This window comes from Miniopterus schreibersii (genome assembly GCF_964146895.1).
Source record: "Miniopterus schreibersii genome assembly, chromosome: 3".
Classification (NCBI taxonomy): domain Eukaryota; kingdom Metazoa; phylum Chordata; class Mammalia; order Chiroptera; family Miniopteridae; genus Miniopterus; species Miniopterus schreibersii.
The window spans coordinates 18,602,325-18,622,850 of NC_138103.1; the positions used below are offsets into that span (position 1 = coordinate 18,602,325).

General features: G+C 46.0%; 1 protein-coding gene across 3 annotated transcripts in view; it reads left to right on the plus strand.

The window, feature by feature from the left end:
• Positions 1-20,526, plus strand: part of SNX29 (sorting nexin 29) — a 456,832-nt gene that overhangs the window by 106,709 nt on the left and 329,597 nt on the right. For all 3 annotated transcript variants that reach the window (XM_081133203.1, XM_081133205.1, XM_081133204.1), the window contains 2 exons: positions 13,689-13,752; positions 16,045-16,173. In XM_081133203.1, coding sequence (XP_080989329.1) covers positions 13,689-13,752; positions 16,045-16,173 — 193 coding nt within the window. The remainder of the gene's footprint in view (positions 1-13,688; positions 13,753-16,044; positions 16,174-20,526) is intronic.

Consider the following 20,526-nt stretch of genomic DNA (forward strand, 5'->3'; position numbering starts at 1 on the left):
GAGTCTGGAAGGCTTCCTGTGGGAGAAGATGTCTGAGCTAGGTTTTAAAGGAAAGATAGGAGTGAGTTTTAAATCCATGAATGCTAAAGGCCCCCCTAATTGTTCAGTTTCCAATTGCACACTCTTCCTCCAATATGGCTGGTGTTATGCAAAGAGCTGAGGTCCGAGAAAACCCAAAAGGACTGGCTGTGAAAGAAGTGGGTTTATTAGGACTTACCTGTGTACGAGTGGCAGCTGACTGATGTTTTCCACAATACAGACTTTCTCAGTGGAGGATTATATAGAGTACAGAAAACAAAGCAAATGGGGCATGCAGGGGGACGTGCTCCCACACAAGCCATGTGAGATCAATATGCAAGCTGTTTGCAATCTGGACTCACTTCGAGAAGTTTTTGTTTGGCCATTTCTTTCTTTTTTTAAATATCATTATTGATTTCAGAGAGAGGAAGGGAGGAGAGAGAGAGAGAAACATCAATGATGAGAGAGTCATTGATTGGCTGCCTCCTGCAGGCCCCCGACTGGGGATTGAGCCCGCAACCCGGGCATGTGCCCTGACCAGGAATTGAACTGCAATCTCCTGCATCCTAGGTCAACGCTGAACCGCTGAGCCACACCCGGCTGGGCTGTTTGGCTGTTTCTTGACCAAATAGCTAACCAGGCTCCCAAGGTCTCAGTCTTCTTACAAATGGGCTTCATCATATGCCCACAGGGTGGGAGGGGAAGTTGGAGCTTGGGAAGGGGCCCATGTTCTCACATACCACATGGCTGAGCCTAAATATCCTATTTGTAGCTTAGGAATCTTCATTACCTGCACTGAGGAGCAGCTGAATGACTCGTCATCTTCCTACTGGATGAAGGGAATCCTCATGTATTTTGTCTGAGGTTAGAGATTGCCCCTGCTCTCAATAATCAGGGCACCTGGAGGGAGTCCTGTGGCACTCAGCGGCAGTGATGGAAAACTTGATGCTCAGGAACAGCGTAGTGGGCTCAGTATCAGGAGAGCCAAGCAATTTCCATTGTGTCTCTTCATTGTCATTCCACCTTTCTGGGCCTCGCTTGCCTTGACCATAGACTTGGATGCATCATTCTGCTTCCCTCCCCTGATTTTCATGACTGAGGTGACTGTAGGGTTGATTGCTTAGCCAGGGATTAGCATTGCATCCTTCATTTATGTGTACCTCATGCTTTCTCTCCCCTTGAATTGCCTCCATAATTTTGGAGGTGGACAGTAAGTGCTATCATGCCCATTTTAGAGACGGGAAACTGAGAACCAGAGAGGGCAAGCAGTGTACACGGGGCTGCACAGGAGTTAAGTAGCAGAGCTGGGACTAGAACCCAGTTCATCTTGGTGACATGGAGCTCATGTTCTGTGTAACAGGCATCAAAGTGTTGAGGTGTAGAGCAGGACAGCAGAGTTGGTGCCACTCAGCCTGGTGTGAGATCTGCCTGTGCTCTCGCAGTGGTTGTGTGCTTTTAATTAATTGCAGGTCATGTGTGTTGGTCTGTTTGAGAATTGCCCATACATATGATTCCACAGCCTGAGGGGGAAGGAAGCTGTGTAGCTGATGTCCTAATTATTTATGGGTATTTCACATGCAATTAATCTTCCTTACCATCAGTTAACCCCACTACCCTGCTGTGGGAGAGGCCAATTGCAGCAGATGTTGGTGGCGCAGACTTGGGGCCATGGCAGACTGGGGGCTTTAGATAGGTCATCATCACATTTCTGCTGGTTGTCCAGCCAGTGGATAGGAGCAGATGACAGGGACGCCTAACATGCCATATTTGCTTGCAGGAGCTAGAAACTAGAAAGGCTCACTTGCTACTCCTGATGAATCACAGCATTTCAGAGCTAAAAGGATCCTAGAGGACCAGCTTGTCCAACCTCCTGCTTTACAGACTGAACATCTGAGACCCAGAGTGGGTGTGAAACGCCTAAAGCACCTTGCTAGTTAGCAGCTGAGCCAGCCATGAACCCGGAGTCCTTATTGGTTACTTGTCTTCACATCACACATCTTTGCTTATAATGTCATTTTCTCATCCTATATAAGTCCCGCCTTGCTGGGCACATTGACTCCATTGCCAACTCTGCTTAGGTTCCAAGTTGCAGCACATGAGTTATGGCTCATTTGGCTGCAGGTGACAGGAACCCACTTAAGTAAAATAAAGGAGTGTTTTTGCTCTCACACTTCCAGCATCCAGGGGCACCGGTGCATTTAGGCAGCACTGGGTTCCCAGGATTGGATGGTCTCTGGGTCTCCCTCCTGAGGGCTCTGTTCATAGAGTGTGATGAAGAGAAGCTGGTTGAAAGCATGCCCATGACCCGTGGCCAAGCTGACTTTGCCTGGAATCTGCTTAGACTTTGAAGACAATGAACATCTTGAGCATGGTGATTTTTGGGGTAAAGTACAGAGCTCACATGGACCCCTGGCTGCCTCTTTCTGAGATCCCACTATGGGGTTGGGGAGACAGTATTAGATGGTAACTATGGTTTTGTGTCCCTGTGTCAAACGGCCTTTGTTCTGATCTTTCAGTTTTCTTATCTGTAAAATGGGTTTGATTCTGGCACCTCCTTCATGGGGTTGTTTGGAGGGCTTAATGAGACAACTTATGCACAGAATTTCACCGAACGTCTGGACATGGCACATGCCTGCCAGCAGCTGCTATTAGGAAAGTCATTTATAACTTCACAGTTTTTCCACCAGCTCCATGAAATAAGGAACTCACTGGTTTCTTTAATACAGCCAAACCCATACCTATCCTTCAAGGTTGGCAGTGGATGAAAAATTGTCATGTATAGCAGGGCAGCTAGAACCCAGGGCTCTGTCCCTTTTCTCTCCATCTGCTTTTCCCTTTTGGTGTGCTCACCAGTCACACTGAAACCCCATGTCTTCTCTGGGGGTGCTGTGTCCCCTTTAGTGCTCTAGCCCTGATGTGGATTCTCTGCTTCTCATGAATACATCTGTGACCAGACTGGAACAGTTAATAAGGCTTTTCTGAGTGTTGGGGTACATGTATCAGTCACCTTTCCCCCCAAGGGGAAACACCTGTAAACTTCTCAGAGGAACCATTGTTGATCGGGACCAAGGACAGGCTCACCCCTCTGATTGTGCCGTCTAGTGGTGAAGAAGACAGCTGTCCTTGCTTCCTAGCTCTGACCCTGAGCAGGTTATCCAACCTCTCTGAGCCTTAGCTTGTTTATCTGTAAAATAGGAACAGTGACAGCATGGGCCTTGCGGTTTTGGGGAGGATTGATTGAGGTCATGTCTTTAACGTTCTTTGGACAGGGCCTGGCACACAGTAGGAGTTTTTGAGTGGTAGCTGCTGCCTCTGCTGCTGTGCTGGGTCATCGTCAGCTCAGGGCCTCCTGCAGCTGTGCTTCCCAACCTTGGTTGCATCTTTGAATCAATGGAGCAGCTTTACACAAAAAACTGGTGCCCATCCCACCTGGACATTGAGTTAGCTTATCTGTGATGTAGTCTGAGCATTAAAAAAAATAGCCTTCCTAGGTGGTTTTAATGTGCAGCCCAGCCTGGCTGGGGAACTACTGCCCTATTGGCGTCTGCCATCATCTCTTTCTTCTCGTGTGGTGAGGCCACCTTCCTGACCGCCTGGGTGCTGTCTTACTCTGTCTAGGCTATGCCAGGTCCAGACCCTGGAAAGTGAGATTGGGGAGAGAGGCTCTTCTTTTCCCAGAAGCTTAAGCCAGGAAAGTTGCCTCCTTCAGCAGAGACGTCACTCTGTAATCCAGCACCATGGGCAATGTTCTTGCACCCATAAAAAAGATGCTCTAGGCAGAATGGGTGGGGCTGCCCCTTGTCCCTTGATTAAGGTGGCATATGGATGTCCTGGATTCTGATGGGATCTGGTCAGCCCCCAGAGATCCTTCTCTATGAAGGATCTGCTTTTGATTTATTTCTGCAACTCTTTGAAGTCATAGGACCAGAGAATTCTGGCAGTGGAATCTGGGAACTAGAGGGGAAGGAGTGGGGCTAGCAGTGTTGTTTTCTTCTCAGTTGGGAATCCTATCTGTTAGGGATTGGATTCTTGACCACAACCCCAAAGAAGAGAGTGGTTCGTCAGTTTTACCTAGAGGTTATTGATTCACTGACATTAGGAGCCAGGCCAGTAACACCCCAGGCAGGGTTGGGGCCCAGTGGGCTAGGACATGCTGTTCTTTGCTGGCCCCTACTGCACAACGCAGGCCGGTGGGTCAGATGTGGGTGTGTGGGTGGAGTTACTAAGTGGAATCACTGTGGCAGCAGTGGGATTGCCTACATTATTCACTACTGCCCACGTGAACACCTTTGTAGAATGCACCATCTCCATGGGTGCCCACTGATTTAGCTGTTTTGCAATGAGGAGTAGGTAGTCTCTGCTTTCCGCAGTGTCCCATTTATCTGGCACTATCTAACACCTGTATTCCACTTGTCACCTTAACCCAGACTCTTGGGTTACATGTTTCTCAGTGGGACTTTCTTTATAAACCCTTTTGCATGTGGCCAGCACTTTTCTGCACATCGATAAAGGAGAGGCGAGCAAGCTTGGGTGTGATGTAAGTAAACCACCTGCCACACCCCGCAGTAGCATCCCTCTTAGGAAGCAGCTGTCTTCTGCCCCTTTCCTCTCAACTCTATCTCATTCTCCAAAATTTATTTTTCAACTTAATCTGCAATGATTTAAAGTGAATATGGTAAATAATAAGTATTGACCATGCAGGTGGTGAGGACATAGACATCTACCATAAGTTTCTGAACTCTTCTGTGAGATGCAGTGATTTTAAACAACTGTACTTCCTCACTGTGGAAAACAGTTGGGCAGTTCTTTGAAAAGTAAAAAGGAGTGGGGAGGAGACATCTGTAATACTTTGAACAATAAAGATAAATTAAAAAGAAAAGTGAAATGGAATTACTGTATGATCTCACAATTCCACTCCTAGGTATAGACCCAAAAGAGTTAAAAATAGGGACTCAGGTACGTGTACACACGTGTTCACGACAGCACTAGTTACAATTGCCACAAGGTAGAAACAGCCCATGTGTCCATCAGCGGATGAATGAATGAACAAAATGTGGTCTGTCCATAATGGAGTGTTCAGCCGTAATAAGGAACAAAGTGTTGTATATGCAACAGCGTGGGTAAAACTTGAAAATATTATGCTAAGTGAAAGAAGCCAGACATAAAAGGTTGCATATTTTGCAATTCCATTTATGTGAAATATCTGGAATAGGAGATTTCACAGAGCCAAGAAGTAGAATAGTGGTTGTCGGGGGGGAGGGGAAAACGTGGGAGAAACTGCTTACTGGGTAGGAGGTTTCACTGTGGAGTGAGGAACTGTTTCAGAACTAGATCGAGGTGGTGGTGGCATAACATTGAATATACTAAGTGCCACTGAATGTTCACTTTAAAATGATTAATTTTATGTTATGTGAATTTCACCTCAATACATTTTTTTTTAAAAACCACAACTATACCCCTCCCTCACCCCTTCCCTCTTCTGACTGGCCAGAGAAGCCAGTTCTATTTCTTCCCCTGAAGCAACCTCTGAAACCGTGTCTGTTTTTAGTTCTTCTGGAGATACCTCTTTAAGCTAAATGATGTGTTGATTATTTTTTTTTAATTTTAGAGAAATGTAGAGACTCCTAGAAATAAAATATGTAGAACTGTCTGAAATCAAGAGATACCCCCACCTGGGTTATTCCTAGTAACCTTCTGACGATTTGATGTACCCAGGTCTTTTTCTAGGCCTTTCTGAGTGGGATAGGGCAGGGGTGCTTAGAGCTTTTTGGTCCCTGAGTTAATCGCTTTGAGCTGCTCTGGGGTGTCTGATCACTCCCCATTCTCTCCATCTCCTGGAGGTCTCTGCTTCCATTAGAGCCCCTCAGGCACTTTCCAACTCTGTACTTTTGACATTCTCTGATGTGGGACAGAACACTGATTTTTAAAAAGTGGCTGTAAATGTGTGCGCTGCTTACCTTGACATTTCCAAGCTGATTGGTGGCCAGGAACTCAAACTTTAGGACAGAGGGGTCTCAGAGTGTTGGGCCATCGCCAGGATTGGCTGGGCCTGCCTGGTAGGAACTTTAGTTAATAGCTTTTAAAATCAGTTTGTCTAAAAACATGGATTCTGGCTTCTCTTGACAAATGAGAAGTGGGGGCAGTGCGGACTGCATCCTTTCGTGGGACAGTGGGTGGAGGCAGGGGCTGCTGTCTTAGCAGGGCACGTCCCCCCTCTTCCACTGTCCCACATCCCTCTGAGGACTGCATTGCACTCACTGTCATTACTTGTGTGGCCCTGTTTGAATTTGCTTTTGGGACACCGCCTTAAGGTCTGTACTATAAGTCACTATAAACAAACAGTTAATAAAAATCTAGAACTTAACAAGGAACTTCTGTCCCTTGTGACTTACTTATATTTCTCAGCCTGTTCCCATGGGTTTTTTGAACCTTTCCTTCTTCTTTCCAGATCACTTTGAAGCGGTAGTTTTAAAGCTGAGGGGTGGGTGCAGGGAGCAGGTTGAATCAGATTGCTGATTTTCCAAGAGGACAGAGCAAGGCTGGAGGTCATGCTGGGAGCAGGGAGGGGACGGCTAACCTGATGTCCTGCAGGTTGGGACACGCTTTCCAGGGAGCCTGACCAGTGTGGGTCCTTGCCCTGCAGCCTTCTGGCTGTGTAGGGTGGGGGAGTCACTTCCCTCCTCTGGGCCTCTGTTTCCCGTCCATATGGGAGTAGTGATTCTTGCTTCTCGGGATGCTGTGAGAGTTAAATGAGATTGTGTATTCAAAGTGCCCTCTGCCTTGTTGGGCATACAGAAAACAATCAACAATGGGAGCCACTGGCCGCCCAAGCTCTTGGGAACATCTCTTGGGGGGCGTTTTTTTCTTTTCATCCTAACAAATTGCAAAGTCGAAATCCTGGATGGATAGGCCATTGGGTGCTGGCAGGCAGGAGAGAGAAACAGAACAAAAAACTAGAATGGCCCAAGATTGGTTTTAAAAGTTATGCTTAGACCTCAATATAGATTATCCATTCTCTTGGAGATAAAAGGAAAGAGAGTGGGTAGGCAGAAAAAGGAAGAAAAAAAGCAGTATGTTAAGTTTGAAAAACGACGGTCTAGGTTAAGTATATATCCACAGAAGAACGATTTTATTTCTGTGCATGTGCCCTGGTGAGCTCTCTCTTTAAATGTAACAGGATGGGCCCCAGGGGAATGTTTGTAAAGGCTCTTTTGAGGTCTTTGGAAAAAGATGCTATATAAAGCCAAAGAATTATTACACAGATCTATGTATATGACAGAGAGAGTGCGCGCCTGCGTTCCTACATCCAGATGTACGCATCTAGCCACCATTCTCATCCAGTCTCCTTCCTGTTTAATTTGGAAAGGGGAGTTGAAGATCAGTTTATTTCAAGATCATTTGCCCCTGGAGGGCCTTTAATAGCTGAAGGTGGGAAGGCTCTCACCCCTCCCTCAACGTCATTGCTTCAGTACTTTATATAGCAACCTCTGCCGCCCATAATCACTGCGTGACTGGGTGAAGGTTATCTGTGGCACGTGCCTGTTATGTTTGGGTTCTTGGGGGCTGGAGGTTGGTACCTGGTCTGCTGACCCGTTTGAAATTGAGGATTCACATGGCGGGTGCCAAGGAGGAGGGGACTGGTTTGTAGGCTTGTCCATTTTAGGCCATGGTAGTGATATGAGAATTTGCCCCTCCCTTCCGTGTGTCTATTCCCAAGACATGTTGGAAACAAGCTCAGTTTGAGTCTGAGTCCCTGTCACTGGGAATGGGAAGTTACAGCTGTGAACCAGATGGTTAGCATTCTCTGGTGAGGCCTTGGACTTACTATTAAGTGCAGCTGACATTTCTGTTCATCCCATCCCTCTGTTCCTGGAGACGAGGGCACATTTTCCCAGTGGGTATCAGTCATTCAGTCCTTTGTTAACTCACTCGTTCATCCAGCCCTGACTTATTTTTCAGGTCTCTGTGTGCACCTTGGCCAGGGACTCACAGGCTTGGGGGTGGGGGCTTTGGTAGCCAGGCCTGCAGATGAACAGGCATATATGTGGTAGGTGGGAGCCTGGGGAAGGAGGGGTGCAGTGAGCTCTCCTTGGCTTGTTTAGCTGTGAGGACACGTGACCTGCTCAGGTTTACGTAATAAGGGCGGAGAGTGTGAGAGGGCCCCCAGGGTGGGAGCCTGGTGGGAGCCAGGATAGCCATTCCTATGTTGGGCCTACTTATTCCCGTGCCCATGTGGTTCCAGCATGTCACCCTCAGAGAGCAGTTTTGGCTACATTTGTACAGCAAGAAGCCGAGTCGGCCAAAGGCGAGTTTACTGAATCGATAGGGGTTCTTTTCAGAGTTTGGGTTTCTCTGTGGTGTGACCCCGGTGACAGGCTGCAGGGCTCTGTGGCCACGTTTGACATTTAAGACTCCAGCCACTTTCTGAGCTCAGCCCTTTCTCTGTGCTGGGTGGGCCTGCCCTGAGAGGTTTCACTGACTCCTCTCTTTGGTGGGCTTCTGCTCTGTGCCTGCACCTCATTTGTCACTGGCCAGGTCTCTCTATCTGGTGATAGAAGAGCCTCAGCAAACTGTCCTCGGCCTGCCTTTCAGCAGGTGGGTCTTGGTGGAGTGACATGGAACTGTGCTCTTGGGCGACATGCATCTGCCCCCATCCTCCTCCGTCTCTAACATAGACCTGGCCCATCCCAAACTTCTGGAAGGCCCTGTATGATTGGCTTAGTTTGACTCATTTGGCTCCTCTAGGTCCCATTCACTGCAGCTGGGGGTGGGTGGGAATTGGAGGCCTCTGGGGACAGAGGAGGGCCATGAATAAGATGGGACAGGCCTGGTGGCTCACACACCTGCCATGGCCAGTGGGCAAAGGTGTCACAGAAGAGGTGATCTGAGCTGAAACTTGAAGGAGGCTCTAAGTAGGGGAGGCAGCCAGGTCTTCCAGGTGCTGGGAACAGCCTGTGCAAAGCCACAGAGGCACATGAGAAGGGGAGTGGATTTGATGTGGTGGGAGAGGAAGCAAGAGGAGCAAAGGAGACAGGTGGAGGCCTGAGCCAGTGGAGGGGCTGTGGCGCACATGGGCTGGAGCTTCGGGCATCTGCAGGGTGGAGGCAGTGGTTGAGCCCTGGGTGCAGCTTCCTCAGGAGGAAGAAGATCCAGGCAGGAAGGCTGAGCAGGGCCAGCCAGAGCGAGCAGAGGCAAGGCTGAGGGGGTCTTTGAAGATGTGGGGAGGGAGACACGGTGTCTAGGGCAGCAGCTGCTCAACTGTTGTTCCCCATCTATTAAAGCCTGGTCTACAGTCTCTTGGTCGCCCCGCCAATGGCCCGAGTGTCTGGCAGGCTCCATGCCTCACCACAGAGAGCCACCTCTAGACCTGAACTTGAGAGGGCCGGCAGTGGGGGGAGGAGGTAAGAGCTTCTGGGTATTCTCCTAAGACAGGTGTAGGTAAACCTTTCCTGTAAAGGGCCAGATGGGAAATATTTTAGGTTGTGCAGGCCCCTCACTCTCTGTCACCACAGCTCAGCTCAGCTCTGCCATTGTAGCATGAGAGCAGCCATAGATAGTATAAAACAAATGAGCATGGCTGTGTCCCAGTAAAACTGTTGCCGACCTCTGCCCTGTCCTGTGAGGTTGGCAATATTAGCACCATTTTTTCAGCTGAGAGAATCAAGAAGCAAAGACATGGTTATTTGCCCAGGGTCGTAGAGGTGAGTCGTGAGGGATCTGGGATTTGATTAGAAAACCTGTGTTCTTTCTGCGCTGCCTGTTTGCTGCCCTGATGTTAGATTTGTTAGATTGGCCCTTGATGTGCAGAAGTTAAAAAAAAGAAAAAAAAGAAAAAACTATTTCCTTAATGGACTTGTTCTTTGCTCATGTTAAGTAGGGCCTCTGCTGCCCCAAGATGGAAAAAGTGTTTGTTCACATACTCATAGAGCTTTTATTGCTACATTTCACATATTTAAATTATTCTGTTGGAAATTTATTTTGATACATAGTAGAAGCAGAGATTTAAGTCTTGTTTCTCATTCCCCAAATGGTTTTTTGCCCTGGCAACATTTATGGACGAATCCACCTTTCCTGCAGTGATTCGAAATGCTGTTCTTTATCCCATATTGACTGCTTACGGTTGAAGTTAATGTTCTCCTGTGGACTTGACCAGATTGGCTGTTTGCTTCTCTTGAAGCACCAATTTTGTGATGGGTGGTCTTTGCCCTTCAGCCCGAGGAGAGGGAGACCCAGCCCAGCCAGACTCTGTGGAGGCTGCCGGGCAGGAGCCCTGCTCTGGTGTCACTTGCAGTGTGTGCTGGCAGGTAATGAAAAGGGAGAAATCACAGTGATAGGCTAAACAGACAGTGGGATGTGCGGTGCTGGGGACAGGAGAGAAATTGCAAGTTAGGCAGCACCACTGCCAGTGAGTGTCACTGGCTTGGGAGAAATATAATATTTATGTGATATATGGAAATCAACCCAAACATCACCTACCAACTCTACTGCCCAAGAAGAGTCTGCAAAGTTGAATGTATAAAAAGGTAAAGCCTGTTGAAACAGTGGTTGTGTTTTGTTTTTTTTTTTTTGGTGGTGGGGGATGGGATACCAGCTCTTGGACCATTTCCTTTTCCACCATTGTCACAAATGCTCTGTGATGGCGGCATGGGGAAGGCAGAAGGGACAGCCTGATAGCCTTATTTCTGCGATGGCTTTTCCCCCCTAAGATTCTCAGTATCATCAAAATACTGCTTTATTTGTGTCCTCAGTCATTTTGGTGTCAATGCAAATACAGGGGCGTGGTCCCCGGGGCTGGAAGTGCGCAGTGTGGAAGGGAAGGGCTCCACCAGCATGATGGTGTGGTTGGGGTCAGCGCCAGTCACCACTGTTTCTGTGGCTTCTCTGCAGTGTGACTCGTGCCCCCTTCATGGCGAACCTGTGGCCGAGATCTCTCCTTACAGCGACTGTGGCTGTTCTTTGCCAGAACATTCTTAAGTTTTCTGGGACTTCCTGGGAAACAGTGCTTCCTTCACGTTTTCTTTCCCCATGGAATATACAGTTTTCAGCTGCAAAGTCAGAGAGGCAGTATTTGGGATCCCCTCATGTTGTGCCTAAAAGCCCAGAACGTAGACACTTGCTCTGTCTTCTCCAGGTGGCACCTCTTTCTCAGTCTGATTTCCCACGTTAGCCATGATGGTCTTGTGTGAATCTGCAGAAAATCCTGTTATCTAGTCTGCTGACTTAGGGGACAGAGCACTTTTAAAAAATTCCTTTTTATTTCTCAAGGTCAAGGTACACAGGAGCTCAGTAAATCGCCTCACTCCTGAAAATGGGTTCAGTTGAACCAGGGCACATCTGGCGGTCACTGCTACCTCGTCCCTGCCTTTCCTTCACCCTCTGTTGAAGGGAAAGGCACTCTTTATAGTGATCAGTAACACTTGATGAACGCTTCCTATGTGCTTGGGCATTGTTTAAGCACCTTACTTACACATTATTGAATCCTTGCAACACTTGTATGAGACAGTGACTGTTAAGATCCCATTTTATAGATATGGGTGTTGGTGCTCAAAGAGGGAAGGTAGCTTGCCCAAGTTGTCCAGCTGAAGACTCAGGATTTGAACCTGGGTCCTGACTGTAGAGAGTGTGCTCTAAAATCCAGGACCCTGAGCCACCTCCCTGCATTCAGTGCAGTGCTTACTCCAGGCCGGGAAGTTTAATTTACTCTTCCAGCCATCCTGCAGGGAATATGGCGTTTTCCCCATTTGGTATTCTGCAAAGGGGAAGCCTGCTCCAGATAACCAGGCAGGAACTGGCTGAGCTGAGTTTGAACTCGGATCCGTCCAGCCAGGAGCCTGTAATAGCCGCTGTTCATGGATCCTGCCTCTGTCACTGCAATAGAAGCTACTATACCCCACCCCCCACATTCTTGCCCCTTGAAGCTCCCCACAAAAGCTTTTTATTTCTCTCCAGCTTTTGGTCCTGCCCAGGACAATTTCCACAATTTTAAGCCTTAGGGTTTAGAAGGCTACTTGGGACTGTATAGGCAACTTGTCCCAACCTAGTTTCCTGCTCTGCTGTCTGACATAGAGGCTCGAGAGGAGATCCCATAATTCATTCCTTGCCTTTGTTTCAAGTGAAACTTGGGCTGTGGGCTTTTATTTCCTGTGTTGCCATCTGAGGACTGCATTGGTCCCATGGCCCCATTTCTTCCTCAGGGTCTTTGGCGGGCTGCTTTCTCCCTGGGCATCCGAGAATAAGGGAATGGAGACCCACCCATTTATCTATGTATTTTTCCTCCCATTTACTCCTTCTTGTGTTTTATTTATACCCCAGTAGAATGGGGCAGTGACATGCGTTTCTCAGGTGTGCATAAAGGATTAAATGAGATAGTGCCAGTAAGGGCTTTGAAAAGAGCTTGACAAGTATTAGGGTTCAAGTTTTAGCTAAAGGAAGAAACCAACAACCATACCTTTTTCTGAAAGAGGATTCGAAGCAGCTATTAAAACAGATAAAAAGTAAAGTGAGGCCAGTGGTAGGTAAATTGGCACAGGCAGAAATACAGGCTGGAGGAGAAGATCAGAGGGAGGTTAAGGCACATCATGGTTGGGACGTGGCCACGTACACTCACTAGAGGCATACTTTTGGCTGTGAGCTTCCTAGTAGCCAGACCCAAGAGGGAAATATAGTTTTTTGGGTTTGTTAGGGGGAAAACTCCCAAAATAAAACTGGATCTCCAGGAGAAATTTGAAGTTCCTGGTCTTGAGATCTGAATGACATGGTAAAGAGTGTCTTGAATATGTGGATGGACAGTGACAACAGTTGTTTGATGTAGATAGGAAACTTGGGTGGTTATTTAATATAAAGGCATGGTTTCCTATGGGCGAATACTTCTTTTAGAAAAGATATTTAGAAGAGTAGCTCCTATAGGAAATTATGGACTGTGTATTGGAAGCCCGTCCTTCCCCCCCCCCCCCCATAGTGTTGTCCGTATACTGACTATAGAAGTTGGTGTAGGAAAACCAGATATCTTAGTAAACTTTATTTTTAAATATATCTTTATTGATTTCAGAGAGAGGAAAGGAGAGGGAGAGGGAGAGATAGAAACATCAATGATGAGAGAGTCATTGATCGGCTGTCTCCTGCAGGCCCCTCACTGGGGATCTAGCCTGCAACCTGGACATGTGCCCTGACCGGGAATCGAACCCCGATCACCTGGATCCTAGGTGAACGCTCAACTGCTGAGCCACGCCCGGCCGGGCTAGCTTAGTAAACTTGAGTATTCCTATTTCAGTGTGGACCCAAATGTCACTCGATCTGCTGTCTGATTTGCTGTTGATAGACAGTTGTAAATGGGAATATATATCATTGTTCAAACCAGATGTGGTCCAGTAGCAGGGACTTGGAAAAGCACTTAGAAACCACAAGCCTGTTTTTTCCAGTGCTGCTGAGTGTATTCACCAAGGAAACACCTTCACATTTATTCCATCCTGCCCTGCCCTGCCATTTTGTGTGGCTAGTAAGAGTGATCAGCTGAGCCCATTGGATAACTTAGGTTGTATAGAAATCATTTTTGAAAGGGAAAGGGAACTTGTCTAGACAAATCATTCTAAATAGCACATACTCCAGTTGGTGAGAGGATGGCATGACAGGCGAGATTCCCTGATTAATTTTGACTTCCTTTCTTCCCCTAGGTGAACTGCGACAAGCCATCGTGGCCATGATGAACAGGAAGGATGAGCTGGAGGAAGAGAACAGGTATCCTGTCTTCAGGTCTCTTCCTTTGACTTTCCGCCTCTGGGACAGAAGGATATCACAGCTGAAGAAAATTTTGCTATATTGGCAAAATTGTTACCAATGATTTCATATTCTTTTTTTCTCTGCAAAGTACCACTTTAGTATATATATTGTAGTCTGAGTGTTAGCAAGGAATGAAAACCTTACAATCATGGCACTACCTTAGAACAAGCGAAAAATCTGGTAAAGCAATCTTTGAAAAATGTAACAAACAAACAAACAGCCTACTGAGATATAATTCACATACCATACAATTAACCCACGTAAGGTGTATAGTTCAGTGGCTTATGTTCGCAGCTATGTGCAGTCACCACCACAGTTTTACAACGGTTTCATCATGTCAAAAGAACCCCACGTACCCTTTAGCAGTCACCCTCTGACCTGTTGAAGCAGTCTTTCGAGCAACCTGTAATTGTGGGCTTATCTTCCATGTTCCAGGCACTTCAGATGCTTGGCTTAAAGTTTTCTCCAATAAGGGATACTTGGGGAGAGGTGGTATTTGAATTCTTTGGCCTCTCCAAAAGCTCAGTTGCAGGCATGGAGAGGGCAAAGGGATTTTTGTCTTTTATCCCCTGTTGAACCAGTGCTAGACACTAGGCAGGTATCATCTGTGTCACTACCCCCTGGCTGCTGGACGGGAGCTTCTCAGCTGCCAGCACCTTGACTTGGTTATGATAGTCATGGAGGGATTTGCTTGCAATTTTTGCCTGCCTCCCTGGGGGTTGGGGTGGTTTGTGGTGTAGGCATGTGTGCGTGTTCATGTCACCCTCTTCTTTCACTCAGCAGGAGTTAAGTATCCATGGTAACACGCAATCGTGATTCCCTTTTTTTTTTTTTTTTAAAAAATATATCTTTATTGATTTCAGAGAGAGGAAAGGAGAGGTAGAGATAGAAACATCAATGACGAGAGAGTCATTGATTGGCTAGCCCGCAACCCAGACATGTGCCCTGACCGGGAATCGAACCCTGATCACCTGGATCCTAGGTCGATGCTCAACCACTGAGCTACGCCTGGCCGGGCAAGATTCTCTTTCTTAAACCTTATTTGGGGCCCTGATTGACAAGCGTCTCCCTCATCCTTTATGGAAACATACAAAAGCAAACAAGCATGATTTCTAAAACAAAAGAATTTTTTTAAAAACCGTCTTTAGAGAGCACGATTTTCCAACTAAAACTTTCGACAAAGGGCTGTAGACATTGCAGGTTTTTTCTCTTGCTCCAGCTGGAGCTGTTATCTTGGAAGAGGCTATAGGTTTTGTCTTACCTTGTGAGAAACAAATAGTCACTGTCTGTTAATTTCTTCTTCCCAGAGAAAGAAAAACATCGTACCATGGTTTGTGTCAGGGGGTCCCAGGCCCCAAGATGGAAATTTCCTCACAGGTCTTGGAGAGTTTGGTGGAGTAGGGGTGGGGAGGTCAGACACTTTTGTTTATATTCTGATGTCACATGGGAAGTGCCCTCCAGATTTGGGAGATAGATGCACCAAAGTCAGTAAAAGTTTCCTAGAGATAGCCGTTTGTGGTCCAGTGAAGTAAATGGCCAGCAGAATCATGCTGGCTCACTTCTAGGTACTAACTTACTGTCATTTCTGGATGAACTACTGCCTTCTCTGTTACCTAAGACCAAGGAGAAGAGATTCACAAGTACACTCTAAATATAAATAAAATATAATATACGCAACATCAAATTCTATAGCTCTATAAACTTCTCTATATGCTTGTTTAACTTGGAGGTGGCAGAGGGATAGGGTTGAATTGTGTTTTATGGGCAGAAATGGAAATGAGGGTAGACATCTGTCAGGTAATCTGAGCCCATGTTCTATTTCTATGGCTCAGACTATTCTTTCGGTTTTAACTGGCATCCTTTCCTTTGTTAAATCTCTTCTTCAGTGTGGCTGTGACACAGTGGCCTCTGTTTACTGTGCTGCACCTTTGGGTGGGATGTCTGTAAAGGGCTTGCCTGGGATACGCTCAACTCATTGCTTCTCTTGATTTAAGCTGCATATAGAAGATGGGGACACAGAGCCTGGAAAGCAGATGATTCCCCTGGGGCTCATCCTAGTTATTACTCTGAGCCTCATGAGCAGAGTTTGGTATCTCCTTAAATGAATTTATATAAGATAGACTTGAATTATGGTTTATGCAGAACCTTGTGGAAAATGAATTAGGACTTGACTCAGCTAAATAACTGTGTTCTGAGCTCGATGGACTCTGGGTTAATAGCATTTGAACAGATGGGCCCTCCTCTTCCCAGATCGCTGAGGAACCTGCTGGACGGTGAGATGGAGCACTCGGCTGCCCTCCGGCAAGAGGTCGACACCTTGAAAAGGAAGGTGGCTGAACAGGAGGAGCGGCACGTCATGAAGATCCAAGCCTTGGCAAGGTAGGAGGGCAGAGGACCCGGGAGATGGGTGCAGGAGGTTTTATTAAAACCCAAGCACACCTTTACTAGCACTTTTTAATTAAAAAAAGACAGTGACCAGTGGAAGTAAAATTTATGTATTTGAAAGTTCAATATTTTATTGAATACATATTGAATAATATGCATGCATGTGGTTCAGAATACAAAAGGTATAAATGATTAAAGTGTGCAATCTCCAGCAACCCCATTTGCCCTGGAGATGGGCGATGTTACTGCTCCCAGAGATGCTCCACGCATACACAGCTGATATGTGTGCACGTACTTTCTTTTCATTTCCCTCCCTGCCTCCCTTCCTCCCTTCCTCCTTTTCTCCCTTAACGCACAACATGGCATGTTTTCCATACCACTCACTTGACACAATTGTAGAGATTGTTTTGTGTGGGTGTACACAGGGCCACCATCTTTAGTAGCTCATATTTCATTGTCTGATGGCACCAGAGTTTATTTGAGCAGTGCACCAACAGCCCAGGCACTGAGGTAGTTTCCAGTCTTTTGCTACTTCTGATGATGCCACTGTGGATAACCTTTGCGTTTGTTATTTTGCTCCTATGTGACTGTATTTGTTGGGAAATTCATGGAAGTAGAATTGCAGGGTCAGAGTTGTGTGCTTTTCTCCATGGGATGGAGATCATCAGCTTGCCCCCCATGGAGGCTGAGCCAGTGGACGCTCCACAGCAGTGGGGAGAGGGCGGGACCACACAGCCCTGCCCATAGGGGTCCGTCCGTTCCAACTTCTGGGCCTTCGATAATGTTGCAGGTGAAAATTGGTGCTGGCAGAATATTTTTCATTTGCATTTCCCTAATTAAGAGTATGGTTGAGCCTATTTTTATTTAAGAGCCATTTTATTTTTCTGTGATTTTGTTTATATCTTATTAAGGAAAACTCTAAGGTGAACTCCTCAAAATTCCAGCTCTCATAAAAACATGCATCTTCACAGAATTATTCGCATGGAAAGATTTTTATGTACTATATGTAAAATCTATAGCCTGCCATTTTTTTAGTCTGCCTTCTTCCCCCACTTAAGCTTCCTATTAACCATTTCTGTTGCCTGGCTGCAGCATCTCATTGAATTCAAGTACCATATTAAAATAAGCACTTGCTGGACACGAGTTGTTCCAGTTTTTCCCCCATTTTAGGTAAGATAAATAGCTTATTGGTTGTTATTTAAAACTATTTTGAAGTAAGACCAGGAGATAAATATGTCCTGTGGACGTGCGAAGGGATCTGGAGTTCAGTACGTTTTCAGCAGCAGCATTTATCATCCCTGTGCTGTCGGGGAGAGGGCGGATGGCACTAATGTAATTGTTATGTGTGTGGAATCAAACGTTGGCACCCTGATCCCATATTTAACTTCAATTTGGACTTCTCTCCGTTCTTTACATTTTAAAATGACATCTCAAGAGCATCAGGGACAGTTAAATGACTACAACAAATACAGTAATCGGGCCCTAATTTGGCACTTTGTCAGCTGGACCAGCGTTTTACCTGGCCCTGCGAGGATACTGTGGTTAATGGTGTTTGTTCACAGTAAAGGCTCAAGTCTGTAGAGACTCTGGGTTTGAACCATCAGAGAAAGACAGACGTACATTCCCTGTCATTTTTGGATTGTGTTAGGAGTCAGCTTAGCCTTGACCCCCCTGCTCTATTGCATGAAGATTGTGTATTTCTCGGTGAACTGCTTAACTTTTGTAAGTGTACATTTCCTCATTTATAACATGGAGAGGCTGATCTTATCCACATGGGAAGACCGAATGAGGAAGAGTGTGTGTGGAAGTACACAAGGCTCTGAACACGAACAAGTTATTGCAAGTGTATTTTACAGGAAGCGTATTTTAGTATGTGATAATTTTTAGGAAAATTTTAGCCCAGGAATGGAGTAGAAAAGTTTTTCTTAACTAAGCAATTTTATAACTTGAAATCTCCTCATTTAAACAGTGGATTGCTAAGAGTTTAAGGTGCCTGAAAGTTTGCAGTTTGCAGGTAGAAGGATCATCTGTAAAATAAGCAAATACTTCAGGAGAAAACAGAAAGAAAGTAAATGGAGAGGCTGGATGTGTATGTTTTGAAAAATTCAACTGCTGGCATGTTCCAGGCAGAGTTCATCTTTGCAACTGTCAGAACCTTCTTCTTGCTACAGGAGTAGTAGCTGTGAGTGTTCTCAGGTGGTGGTCCTGCAGGGTCAGTTGTTGCTTGAGGACTCTAGGGCACAGACAGGGCAGTGAGGCTGGGCCAGGTCTGTGTGTGAGCATTGGGCTACCCTGTTCTCAGGTCCACGTGTGTTTAGGTGGCAGTTATCATAATGCCAGCGGTTTAGCCAAGAAGTTGGTGGCAAGGATTCTGGATTGGACTGCAGGAGTCTGACTATGGCTCTACTGCTTATTAGTTGTGTGACCTTGAGCAAGTTACTTAATGTCTCTATTTCCTTAGTTATAAATTGAGGATAAGAAAACTCTCTACTTCATAGAGTTGTTGCACAATAAAATGAGAGACCATATGTCAGCTCAATAAATGTGCTTCATAAATGCTCAATAACTGTTAACTATCATTATCATTTTTCTTTAGTATGATAATTATATTACTAAGAAACCCTGCCAAATCAAAAGTTATATTTTAACAGCAGTGGTGCAGAAAGAATTAAGTACTAGGCTATATCAGACTGAAAAAAGTGAAATTATTTTTGCTATAAGTATTCTAAGAGTGTGTTTGTGTATATGAGTGTTTTATTGGCTCTGAGTATATGCTAGTTGTAAAACTGAAATATCCTTGAACAAATTCAGCATTTTATTACATATTTCTTTTTGCTCAAAATTAATGGCTTTCCTTTTATGCTATCATGGCCCAGATAAGAACAGGGTCATATAGCCAGTCCAGTGCTTGTGTGGCCCCAAGTAGCTGCTCGTTTCCGAGATGGAGGCATTATAATCAGTAGCAGTTCAGGACAGATAAGCCCATTCCCTAAATAATTGATTGCCTTATTTCCCATTGAATGAAGAGAAGTCAAACTATGAGATAGGTGTTCATAAAAAGAAGTCACACGTTGACATGAGAAGTACCTTTGTGAGAAGCAAGTGTGCGGGGTTGTGGATTATTGGGGAGACATCTTCTTTTTCTCTTCATTGTATTAGTTTTCTCTTGCTGTGTAACAAATTATCTCCAAACTTGGCAGCTTAAAACAATAAACATTATGATCCTCCACAAATTCTGTGAGTTAGGAATCCAGGATGGCTCAGCTGGGTGGTCCTGGCTCTGAGTTTCTCATGAGGTTGCAGTCAAGCTGTTGGCTAGAGCTACAGTCATCTGAAAGCTTGGCTGGGGCTGGAGGGGCCACTTTTAAGCTCACTCATGAGGCTATTGACAAGGGCTTCAGTTTCTCACCATGTAGGCTTCTCTATGTTGCTGCTCACAACACAGCAGCTGGCCTCCCAGAGTGGGTAACCAAAGAGCAAGAGAACATATCCAACATGGAAGCCACTGTGTCTTTTATAACCTAGTGTGGAAATGAGCTATGAGTTACTTCTGCTATACTCCATATATATACTCCATGAGCTATGAGTTACTTCTGCTACACAGATCAGCCTTGGTTTGTGTGGGAGGGGTCTGCACTTGGGTGTGCATGCCAAGAGGTGAGGATCATTGAGAGCCATCTTGGAGGTTGCCCACCATGCCCACCAGGCTTCTGTTTCGCCTTGGGGCAAACACTACCCCAATCTTCCTTGGCAGGTTCTTCCTCCTCCCCTTTCTGCTCATGTAGTTTGGAGCAACTGACCCTACCCCTGCCCACCCTGGGTTCCAGAGCAGGCCAGGTGGTCCAGGCCTAGACAGTTTGTCTCATCCCTTGGCCATCATGATCTGGTCAAAGAAGGGCATGTGGCCAGGCTGATCTGATAAGAGCTGACTATAGCACTCTTGAGAGGATATGAGATAAGCCAGGAGTTATTGGCAGCTGTCTTTGCTGCTATGTACAAAGATCCTGACACCCACATGGTGATAACACAGTGGAAAAATAGAGGGAGAGAGAAACCCACAGGTCCTGATGATGTCATTTGAGCTCCTGGATCCAGTCTTTCCTGAAACTGTTTTTCCTCTGGACTTTTCAGTTATGTGAGCCAATAAATTCCTTTTGTAACTTGAGCCAGTTCATGACTGGTCTTCTCTTATTGTATCCTGAGTCCTGACTAACGAGGCTTCCTAGTTTGGATATTAGGGGATTGGAGCAAGTTGTGTTTTCTCTGTGCTCCCTCTACAATCAACCTGCCAGGTCCATGAATAGACTTCCAGGTTGATGTGACTCACCAAGGATGTGAACACACCAA